Here is a 12417-nt window from a genome sequence, read left to right as displayed (position 1 = left end):
TCTGTAGTCAGAGGTTCTTCTGCTTGATTACTCTTATCTTGCCATGTGGAATCTGTGTTAATAGCAGTACAATGTTTCAAGCTGGCTACAATAGAGCACTTGAACTTGGGGAGCCACTAAGTTAATAAGTGAACCCAATACTTGGGTAAAAATCTCCAAATGCTTATATTCCTTGAAGCAGCGTAGATATTGCTTGTGTGTCCAGGAATTGATACAGCAAATATTTTGAAAATACATTCCTTTCTGAGCTGTAGTCATCACCACCTTCTGTATCTGTATCTCTGTTTATTGTTACCCTCAATTCTATAAGACTCACCCTCCCTCAAGAAGTAAGACACCTTGATGTGACTAGAGATGGCAGAATGAAAACTTGGATTTTTTAAATGTAAAATATGTTCTTTTGTCATGGAAGAATTGTTGGATAAAAAGTAATGTCAAGTCTGTCATCAATTTAGGATGAATTAACTTTTCCCATAAAAATTTTGTGTTTAGGCTGCTGAAAGCCTTCACAAGACCATTGTTAAGAGGCGAATGTCTCATGTGAGTGGAGGAGGATCCATAGATTTGTCTGACACCGACTCCCTACAGGAATGGATCAACATGACTGGCTTTCTTTGTGCTCTTGGGGGAGTGTGCCTGCAGCAGAGAAGCAATTCTGGCCTAGCAACCTATAGCCCTCCCATGGGCCCAGTCAGTGAACGCAAGGGTTCCATGATTTCAGTGATGTCCTCAGAAGGAAATGCAGACACACCTGTCAGTAAATTTATGGATCGACTGTTGTCCTTAATGGTGTGTAACCATGAGAAAGTGGGACTTCAGATAAGGACCAATGTGAAGGATCTGGTGGGTCTGGAATTGAGTCCTGCTCTTTATCCAATGCTATTTAACAAATTGAAGAATACCATCAGCAAATTCTTTGACTCACAAGGACAGGTAAAGTGTGTTCTGCTTAATTTTTTACCTTTCCCTATGAATAGAGTGACTATTAAAATAATAAAGCCCTTTTGTTTATTTAGTAAATTTTGGCATGAACATTCACTCACAAGTCTTAAAAGAAATAGACAGAAAATGACATAAAAAAAGAATTCTCTAATGTGGGATCAGCTTGCTTTTTAGGAACTCTAGTGTGTGGGTGTGCCTGGGGTTATGAATATCTTAGGTATGGGTATGAGTGCCTATGCATAGCTCTGTGCCTGTTTGGATTTCTGCCTGTGGGTGCATTTCTGCATATGTTAGACATTTAGATCAGGCAGCTTCATATCTCTCTGATCTGTCTTCTGTGCATTGATTCCAGATGTATTTTGTTCCTTGTATAGGTTTTATTGACTGACACCAATACTCAATTTGTAGAGCAAACTATAGCTATAATGAAGAATTTACTAGATAATCATACTGAAGGCAGCTCTGAACACTTGGGGCAAGCTAGCATTGAAACAATGATGTTAAATTTGGTCAGGTAAGCATTCTATTGAAATGTAGCAGAAATACATTGGTTTTAGTAGTTATTAGTGAAATAATTTGCCATCCTTTTCTTTATTATTCCCAAATTAGGGTGTGACAATAAGGTAACCAGAAGTTATGTATGTTCTCTTATAAATAAAATAAAAATCTTGTAGCTTTTATAGTTTACTTTTAGTAATTTTACGTAGAGATTAAAGCATTTAGAAAACCTCTTTTGTTTGCATCTGATAATTTTTTTTGAATGTTTCTATGTCCAAACAGATATGTCCGTGTGCTTGGGAATATGGTTCATGCGATTCAAATAAAAACGAAACTGTGTCAGTTAGTCGAGGTAATGATGGCAAGGAGAGATGACCTCTCATTTTGTCAAGAGATGAAATTTAGGTGAGTTCTTAAAAGAACAATGCAGAGTCTTCTAAATCTTGTTATGTTAGATGAAGTACAGGAAAATGGTAGGTAACTGGTTATTATGGGAAGCGGGGATAGAGAGTGGGAGAGGAGCATTTTAGGTGTCAATTTTTCTCCATGTCTTTTTAAATTTCCCAAAGCTTTGTGCTCATGACAGCGCTCCCTTTTTCAAAAATTACACTATCCTTGAGCTAAGAATTTGATTCTGTTTCCAAACAGATACATAGCTAACTATAACATGGAGGTCAGTATCCAAGTCCCTTCTGTTAGATTTGTGAGAGCAATATCTCTTTTAGAAACTTGTCATGTTGCCTGGGTTATTTGGCACATTGTGTGCACTATTTAAAAAGGTGTATGTATGACTTAAAAATTTGTTTGCTTTTTTTTTTCTCTCTACCATTCTATAGGAATAAGATGGTAGAATATTTGACAGACTGGGTTATGGGAACATCAAATCAAGCAGCAGATGATGATGTAAAATGTCTTACAAGGTAAAAAAGAGAATGACCTTAAGTATCAGCAGGTTTACTCTAGGCATTGGTACTACTTCATTATAGCTATTATACATACATTTTATGTGTAATAAAATTATTTTTCTGGATATCAAGCTCTTGCATTTGAATTTATACTTTTTTTTAAACTAAAAGACTTAACAGTAAAAAAATGTGAGAGTTTTATGTTTGGAAAGTTAGTGTTGCATATTTATGAAGGATAGTGTACAATTATTGGAAAATATGTAAAGCCTTAAATTGTATTTATTTTATGGTTAGATAAAAATCTTGTAGCTTTTATAGTTACTTTTATGTAATTTTACTTAGAGATTAAAGCATTTAGAAAATCTCTTGTTTACATCTGATACATGTATTATTTGTTAATGGATTAGTTGTTTTGAGTCCTTTTAAAGCTAATTAAGTTTGCTCTAATGACAAGTATTTATTGCCACATATTAGAAAATAATTAATCACTGTGAACTGCATAATAACCATTTACATGTATTACTTTGGCCAGACTTGGTTTTGAAGTGCATTCTCTTGATTTAAGGTAGTCATTTTGCCAAGATTACTTTATAGAAAGTTATTGTCACCCTCTCCTAAACTTGAAATGTTTTTGTATTCTGGAGTCTGCATATTAACTCAAATCTTTTAGGTTTTCCTAATAATGTGTTTAATGAAATAGGTAGCTCCTAAAGTTTGTGTCTGTTAGGAAGAAATTTATTTGAGGGGATGGTGGAATGGAAGAACCTGAAAAACTTATTATGGTCTTTAAATATTTTTTTCTTCAGAGATTTGGACCAGGCAAGCATGGAAGCAGTAGTTTCACTCCTGGCTGGCCTCCCACTGCAGCCTGAGGAAGGAGATGGTGTGGAACTAATGGAAGCCAAATCACAGTTATTTCTTAAGTAAATTTCTGTTACCAAAAACACAAAGCAAAAAACCAAGTCCCACACAACCAAAGAAAGAAAGTGTGATCAAAGTGATAAATTGTTATATTTAGAACATGGTCATCATTGCTTTGGTATTACGGCCATCAGCTGCTGTCTCATAAAATATAACACATGCATGAAGCAGTATTCCCTGTGTCAGGAGTGGGATAGGAGAACAACTGTGTTTTGTGATTTTTAAAGAAAATTATCTGACCAGTGACTTTTTATTGGCAGTAAAACCCAGATCACCTATTTGGACCACTAATTTTATATGCTAAGCATTAAAAGTGATGTACTTACATTGCATGTACTTACATTGGAATATATACTGGGCTTTATAAGGGCAAAATCATATTCAACAGAGCACACTGCATAACGAGCCACACTAGCTGAGTACCCCAAGACTGAAGAGTAGCAGATACTCAAGACCCACTCATGAAATACACGTGATGATTTCAGAATGTCTCGTTAGTTTTCTGGTTGATGTGGCCTTCACTGTATAAGGGTCAGTCTTTTTATTTCTCAGGTATTTCACATTGTTTATGAACCTTTTGAATGACTGTAGTGAAGTTGAAGATGAAAATGCACAAACAGGTGGCAGGAAACGTGGCATGTCTCGGAGGCTGGCATCACTGAGGCACTGTACAGTCCTTGCAATGTCAAACTTACTCAATGCGAATGTGGACAGTGGCCTCATGCATTCCATAGGTGAGATAAAATGAGAGCATATAGAAATTTAAAACTTAGAGAATTGGCATATAAGACGATAAAATTATTTTAGCAAGGTCATGTTAGTAAATTTGCGTCTATCTGTCCATATCAGGTTTAGGTTACCACAAAGATCTCCAGACAAGAGCTACATTTATGGAAGTTCTGACTAAAATCCTTCAACAAGGCACAGAATTTGACACACTTGCCGAAACGGTGTTGGCAGATCGGTTTGAGAGACTGGTGGAGCTGGTCACGATGATGGGTGATCAGGGAGAGCTCCCTATAGCTATGGCTCTGGCCAATGTGGTTCCTTGTTCTCAGTGGGTAAGTTCATTGAAGGTGGAAAGGAAAAGTGCCTGCCACATAGCAGATGGTTCAGAATTCATTTGTTCAGTGAATGTTGATTGAATGAATTGCTGAAACTTTAGAGCTAGAAGAGACTTCAGATATTATTTGAGTGGTTTTCAGCTGTGGGGAAGTGGTTGGAGCTTAGTCCTCACTAGTATTCTTAAGTATGAGGATCATACCGATCCACACATTTTAAAGTAAAATTCGGACTTCTGACCTGTCCTACTGAAAAACTCCATTTAAATACTGATGAAAAGAAAATTAAAACCACTGACCTGGTCTGGTGTCTTCATATACTAACTGAGATAATTAGTGTTAAATCTCATATTAGTTGTTAGTAATGCTAGCACTAGAATTCAAGGCTTGTGCCTGTTTACTATCCCCAATTCTTGACTCTTTTTCTATAATGCATTTTACAATTTTTAAAAAAATTTAAGCACACTTATTTGCATTTGAAATTCTGATGGTGCATGTTTTATTTATATTTATTTATTTTTTAATATATTTTTATTGATTTCAGAGAGGAAGGGAGAGGTAGATAGAAACAGCAATGATGAGAATCATTGATTGGCTGCCTCCTGCACGCCCTCTACTGGGGATCGAGCCCGCAACCTGGGCATGTGCCCTTGATTGGAATGGAATCTGGGACCCTTCAATCTGCAGGCTGACGCTCTATAAACTGAGCCAAACCCTCTAGGGCTGATGTTGCATATTTTAAACACTGAATACATAATGTGGCTATTTGAATTCTTAATAAAAATTTTCCTAAAACCATATCATTCTTAAAAATATATGCTAAAAATTTGGGAAGGAATTCCCTTTTCATGTTAAAAAGATGCTTAATTTATATTGTACCAAAAATGGTTTCAGTTTAGTAAATTATAACTAATATGGTAATCTGTCATTGCCTGTAAATTTCTGCTATAAAAAGCTATAGGATCTTATTCTTCATACTTAAAAGTAAAACTCAAATTCTGGCTCTACGCTACCTGGCCCTACCTCATCTCTGACATTATCATATGCCATTTTCCTTTTTTTAAAAAAAATATATATATATTTGATTTTTTACAGAGAGGAAGGGAGAAGGATAGAGAGTTAGAAACATCCATGAGAGAGAAACATTGATCAGCTGCCTCTTGCACACCCCCTACTGGGGATGTGGCCGCAACCAAGTTACATGCCCTTGACCGGGATCGAACCTGGGACTCTTCAGTCCACAGGCCAACGCTCTAGCCACTGAGCCAAACTGGTCAGGGCCATTTTCCTTTTTATTCACCAAACTTAAACCACACTGGCCATGAAACATGTTTGGGTTGTTTCCACCCTGCAGCACTCTTACTGCTGCTGCTACCTCTACTGCCTGGAAAGCTTCTTCCCTGATCTCTTAAATGGCCGACTTCTTGTTCTTCAAGTTTCAGTTCAGATGTACTTTCTTAGTGAAGTCTTTTCTGACCATCCAATCAAAACCACACCCACAGTCATTCTGTCACATTACCTTGTTATATTTTCTTGGCAGCATTTATTCACTATGTGAAATTAATGTGTTTATTTGAGATTTTACTCTAAGTCCCTAGAATGTGAGCTCCGTGAGAGCAGAGACCTCGTCCCCTGTTCACTCCAAGCCTCTTCTCAGAATGTGTGGTTAAACAATGATTTATTATCACATCATTTTTTTTGAGTCTACCCCAAAATACTTTACCATGGGCAGTCATGAGGGTTATCATTTAGGTACTAGATAGGAATTAGCCATTCACCCTCACTTCGTACATAAATCTTGCTAATGTTTTGGTTCTGCAGGTACCAGGTCTATTTCTTGATTTCCTCCTGCAAATCTTGTAGTCTTTTCATTTTTGTTGTTTCTCTGGCCCATATGCAGAAAACAGTGAGTTTCTCTGACCATATGAGATCTCTTATGGTCACCAAAGTCTTATTCTTGCTCACTTTTTTTCTGAGAAAGTCATCTGTGCATATCAAGCTAAACTCTTTGCTATCATCTTCTGTTAGGCATATAAGAATAGACATCTATTATAGACATACTAGAGGCCCGGTGCACGAATTCGTGCATGGGTACCCACAGTCCAAGACTGCCTGCAGCTCCTACCTGCCGCTCCCGCTCATCCTGGCCCCACTGTACCTGCCATGGGCTCATGCCCAATCAGTCCCAATCGATCAGGAGAGGCTCGCACTGTTGCAGCAGGCAGTGTTCACCAGCTGTGAGCCCTGCCTCTGGCACCCTCCCAAGAGGAGTGGCCTGTGGAATCGGGCTGAAATGTGCTCTCCGACATCCCCTGAGGGTTACCGGATTGCGAGAGAGTGCAGGCCAGCCCGAGAGACCCCACTGGTGCACTATCGGGCCAGGAAGGGACGGTGGGAGGGCTCCAGGGCGTGTCCAGCCTCGCCTTGCTCAGTCCTGATTGGGGCCAGCCGGGGAAGGAAGCGGGAGGTTGGCCAGCTGGGGAGGGAGAGCTCCAGGGTGTGTCCGACCCATCTCACTCAGTCCCAATCGCCCGGACCACAGCAGCAAGCTAACCTACCAATCTGAGTGTCTGCCCCCTGGTGGTCAGTGCATGTGATAGCAAGCGGTTGAGCAGCCTTAGCATATTGTTAGCATATTATGCTTTGATTGGTTGAACAGATGACCAGTCACCAGACACTTAGCATATTAGGCTTTTGTTATATAGGATGAGCACAAATAAATGCAGGGAGGAAAATTAATCAGTCACAATTTATCTTGATTCAGTTTCCTAATGCAGGGTACTTGAATCAGGCATAATAAATTCCTACTTGTGTATTTCTTTAGGTATATGGTGCTACCTACCTACAAAAACTCCTGGATCCTTTATTACGAATTGTGATCACATCCTCTGATTGGCAGCATGTTAGCTTTGAAGTGGATCCTACCAGGTTTGTCATCTTTCATCTACAACTGCTCTTCATTTTTTTCCCTACCACTACAATGGTAGGGCCTGAGTACAGGCACTGTACAATGGTAAATCCTTGCCCTCACGATTTCTCCCCTTGATTCTTAAAATTAGTCTTTAGCCTGGCTGGTGTGGCTAAGTGGTTGAGCGTCGATTTATGAACCAGGAGGCCATGGTTCGATTCTCTGTTAGGGTCAGGGCACATGCCTGGGTTTCAGGCTCAATCCCTAGTAGGGGGTGTGCAGGAGGCTGCCAATCAGTGATTCTCATCATTGATGTTTCTATCTCTCTCTCTCCCTCTCCTGCTCTGAAATTGTTAAAAATATATTTTTAAAAATTAGTCTTTAATTATGAAAGTTACGTGCAAATACATTTTTCTTAAAAAACAATTGCAGTTATCATTAAAGGTGGCTATGACTACCATCTTGGAGATTTAGCACTGTTCTTCTTTAATTTGTTTTTCTGTCCTTCTTTAATGCATTTGCATATATATATGTAGCTGTAGAAACTGTATGTTACCATGTGAGTGCTCAATATAAATAGTAGCATATTGCTACATGGTTTTGCAACTTAATCTTTTTAATTGCAGGATTCTGAAGTGATGACTTTGAGTGTCCCAAGCATTTATGTAATATGTAAATTAGCATATAAGTAAAAATTACTAATTAAAAGATTGAAAACAAGAATTCAATACTTGGTAACAGTGCTAGTTTTTAAGGGGACAAAGATGAGTCCCCTTAAAGGAACTTCCTTCCTTCAAGGAGTTTACAGTTTAGTAGGAGATAAGACATATTACACGTAGTTAAGAGTGAGTTTCATAGGGGATGTGTTTTGAGAGTTCAGATTATGCCAGTTGGGGAGCCCGAGTAAAGCTTTGTGGATGTGATAGCCAATGGGTGAAATTTAAACCCAATAAATAGGCAGAATTATTATTACTAGGTTATTGATGAAAAAAAATTGAGGCCCAGGGAAGTTAAATGTCTTGACCAAGGCCATAGAGATCATTGTGGTAGAACTGAAATGTGGAACATATTTTATAAGTAGCATTTCACATAAAATAAACAGAGCGCTCTTTCCTGGGTAAACCTGACACAAAAGTAAGTCTGTTTTCTGAATTTCTTCCTTTAATCACAACACCAAGACTTTAGAGATCATATTGAATTGGCAACCCTGATTGAATGGGGGCAGTAATGGAGTATACCAGGCATGTGGAGACATCAGAGGTCACCAGAATGACGTGATTGGGACAGTGATGGTGCCATTGACAGCATGGGGAGCAGCACAGTGTAAGACAGAGTAGGAGAAAAGATCAGCTAATTTTGGGCAAACTGAATTTTAGATACTGGTGGGAGAGACACCTAGCAGTTAGAAATATCAGGCTGGATATGAAAGGCAGTTCAAAATAGGGGAAACATGAATGACCACAAAATACATGAAAGTGTGTCTAACTTGACCAGAAGTCATGGGAATAAAAGTTAAAAAATATGAGATGCCCTTTCCTACCTACTAGATTGGCAAAAATAGTAATAATAATAATAAAAATAAAAATCACATACTGAATTTGTAAGAATATAATAAGAATTTTAATACACAATTAGCAAAATTTCTTTTTTTATAGTTGGCTTGTTCAAATCAAGAAGCTAACAAAGTCCAAGCATTGTATTTGGCTAATTTGGCTGAATATCTCTTAAGTAGTCTCTTTTAAGGAGTATTTTTGTTTGTTTTTAATTTATTTGACTTTTTTTTTGTAGGTTAGAACAGTCAGAGAGCCTTGAAGATAACCAGCGAAACCTCCGTCAGATGACTGAAAAGTTCTTCCATGCCATCATCAGTTCCTCCTCAGAATTTCCCCCTCAGCTTCGAAGTGTGTGCCACTGTTTATACCAGGTATGCTTAAGGTTAGAGATTACCATTATTGATCCAAAGCTAAATTAAAAAGAATGCTTTGCCAAAGAGGAATTTAGCTTTTGATAGTGGGTGATTAATAATACTGAGTCAATTTAGAAGGGTAAAGCATTAAAAATTGTTGAAATTGGCTTTGAAAATAACAAATATTACGAGACAGTTTTAAGTATTTTAAGGAGGTTCTTTAAAATAATAATTTTTTCCTGTATTGAGAGCAAGTTTAAGATGCACCAGATATATTTGGTATAATGAATGTGGTTGAAATGAGATATATTATGCAATTTATTTTGTTTGCTATCTTTTGCCTATATTACTCATAGGTTCTTTAACATATGAAACAGGTTTACTACCTGCTTTTTGCATTGTGAGGCTTGATCTATAATTTTGATTTCTTCATTAAGATATAATATTTGCCTGGCTGGCATGGCTCAGTGGTTGAACTGTGAACTAGGAGGTCACAGTTCGATTCCCAGTCAGGGCATATGCCTGGGTTGTAGGCTTGAATCCCCAATGTGGGGCGAGTAGGAAGCAGCCAATCAATGATTATCTCTCAACATTGATGTTTCTATCTCTCCCTCTCTCTTCCTCTCTGAAATCAATAATAAAAAAATATATTTTTTAAAAAGATAAAATGTTTTTGTGTCACATTTTCCCAGGAAAGACTGATCTGTTTATTTTATGTGAACTGCCACCTAGAAAATATGTTGCACCATCATTTAGATCCAGTTATTAGATATTTTTTAACACTAGCACTATAAATAATTGCCTCTGAGTTCAGATATCCACAGTCATTCCTACTTGTTGAGGAAATTAAGTCTTTATTTTTTATGGTTTCCATTGTGTTTTTGAATTGCATATGCATTCATTCCAAAGGAGATTAGCCTGTTTAAACTGTGATTCTGGAAGAAACATTAATAGGTCTAGAGTTATGGACTCCTGGAGGAAGAATTTATGCTTTTATCAAAACCCGTGCCTTTCTCTTTTAATCCTCAACCGAGGATATGTTTTTATTGATTTTAGAGAGAGAGGAAGGGTTAGAGAGTATAAAACATTGATATGAGAGAGAAACATTGATTGGTTGCCTCCCTCACTCGCCCTGTCTGGGAGTCAAACCCGCAACCTAGGTATGTTCCCTCACCGGAATCAAACCTGCAACCTTTTGGTGTACAGAGGACACTCCAACCCAGGGGTCGCCAACCTTTCGGACCTCGTGGACCGCTGCTTCAAAGGTTTCCTTAAACCAGCGGTTGCCAACCTTTCGGGCCTCACGGGCCACCAGTGATCCATAGACCACCGGTTGGCAATCACTGCTCCAACCAACTGAGCCATCCGGCCAGGGCCAAATCCCATGCCTTGTGTCTTCTTTCTTTTAAGAGTCATTCTCATCCATTTGTTTTTTAGCATAGAGCTTTAGTTGCTTAGAGACATTAGTAAGATCACCGAAATTACCATTTTCAGGCTTTATTTATGTCAGATAAAAATAGAGTTTAAGCCAAAAATAGTAAAAAGAGACAAAGAAGGTCATTATGTAATAATAAACGGGTCAATACATCAAGAAGATATAGGAATTGTATATTTATGTGCCTAACATTGGAGCACCTAAAAATATAAAGAAAAAATAACAGAGCTAACTGGAGAAATAAACATTAGAACAATAATAGTTGGGTAATTTATCCCACTCTCAACAATGGATAAATCATCTATAGAATCAGGAAACAGCAGACCTAACAGATACATATAGAACATTCTGTCCAACAACACCACAATACACATTCTTCTCAAAGGCACATAGAATATTTTCTAAGATAGATTATATGTTAGGCCACTAAGCAAGTTTTAGCAAATTCAAAATCGAAATCATGATGAGCAAGTATTTCTTTTGACCACAATGACGTGAAACTAGAAATAAATAATAAGAGGAAAACTGGAAAATTTATGAACACACAGAAGTTAACACTCTCCTGAACAGTCAGTAGATCAAAGAAGAAATTAAAGGAGAAATAAAAAAATTTCTTGAGATAAATGACAACAGAAACACAACATAACAAAACTTGTGGGATGCAGCAAAAGCAGTTCTAAGAGAGAAATGCATAGCAATAAATACCTTCATTAAAAAGCAAGAAAGATCCCAAATAAACAACCTAACTCTATACCTTTAGGAACTAGAAATGGGGCCTTTGGGAGATGCTTAGGTCATTAGGATGGAACCCTCATTAATGAGATTAGTGCTTTTATAAAAAAGACCACAGAAATCTCCCTTGCCCCTTCCATCATATGAGGACACAGCGGGAAGATGGCTGTCTATGAACCAGGTTTCTCATCAGATATTGAATCTGCATGTGCCTTCATCTTAGACTTTCTAGCCTATAGAACCGTGAGAAATATTTGCTGTTTAAGCTTAAAAAAAAAAAAGACTGAATCAGGGCGAAATAGAAAATCTGAATAAACCAATTACTAGGGAGGAGATTGAATCAGTAATCAAAACTCTCTCATGAAGAAATGCCCAGGACCAGATGGCTTCACTGGTGAATTTTACCCAACACTTAAAAGAATTAACACCAATCCTTCTCAAACTTTTTCCAAAAATTTAAGAGGAGGCAACACTCCCAAACTTATTTTACAAAGCCAGCATTATCCGGGAGAGAAAAAAACAAAAAACAAGAGCAGCTCTAGCAGTTTGGCTCAGTGGATAGAGCGTCGGCTTGTGGACCAAAGGGTCCCAGGTTCAATTCTGGTCAAGGGCACATACCTGGGTTTCGGGCTCGGTCCAGTGTGCAGGAGGCAGCCAATCTATGATTCCCTCCCATTATTGATGTTTCTATCTCTCTCTCCCTCTTCCTTTCTTTCTGAAATCAATAAAAATATATTTTAAAAACAAGCAAACAAATAAGAACACCCAGAAACTGAATATATATGCAAACATCCTCCTATCTAATAAAAGAGAAACATGGTAATTGGCGTACAACCGCTACCCTTCCCATTGGCTAATCAGGGCAATATGCAAATTAACTGCCAGCCAACTTGAAACTAACATGAGGCTTGCTTGCTTCAGTGACGGAGGACTCCAATGTTCCCCACCTGCCGCTGCAGGCCTCTGAGCTGCAAGCAACTATAACTATGTAACAAATATAGAAGCTAAACAAAACCCCAGAAACCTGCATTATCCGCCAGGCTTCAGCCAGAAGGATCGCAACATTGTAAGCAAAGGCCAGAAACCTACTTTCAGCAGCAGCCTGTTGG

General features: G+C 38.1%; 1 protein-coding gene across 1 annotated transcript in view; it reads left to right on the top strand.

Moving 5' to 3' along the window:
* Nucleotides 1-12417, top strand: part of NF1 (neurofibromin 1) — a 187721-nt gene that overhangs the window by 65684 nt on the left and 109620 nt on the right. The window contains exons 24-32 of the mRNA XM_015564136.1: nt 493-933; nt 1317-1456; nt 1723-1845; nt 2277-2360; nt 3152-3268; nt 3819-4000; nt 4116-4327; nt 7152-7255; nt 9024-9159. Of these exons, the coding sequence (XP_015419622.1) occupies nt 493-933; nt 1317-1456; nt 1723-1845; nt 2277-2360; nt 3152-3268; nt 3819-4000; nt 4116-4327; nt 7152-7255; nt 9024-9159 (1539 nt within the window). The remainder of the gene's footprint in view (nt 1-492; nt 934-1316; nt 1457-1722; nt 1846-2276; nt 2361-3151; nt 3269-3818; nt 4001-4115; nt 4328-7151; nt 7256-9023; nt 9160-12417) is intronic.

Source organism: Myotis davidii, unplaced genomic scaffold (genome assembly GCF_000327345.1).
Source record: "Myotis davidii unplaced genomic scaffold, ASM32734v1 scaffold699, whole genome shotgun sequence".
Taxonomy (NCBI): Eukaryota; Metazoa; Chordata; class Mammalia; order Chiroptera; family Vespertilionidae; genus Myotis; species Myotis davidii.
This window is presented reverse-complemented; position numbering and strand designations above follow the sequence as displayed.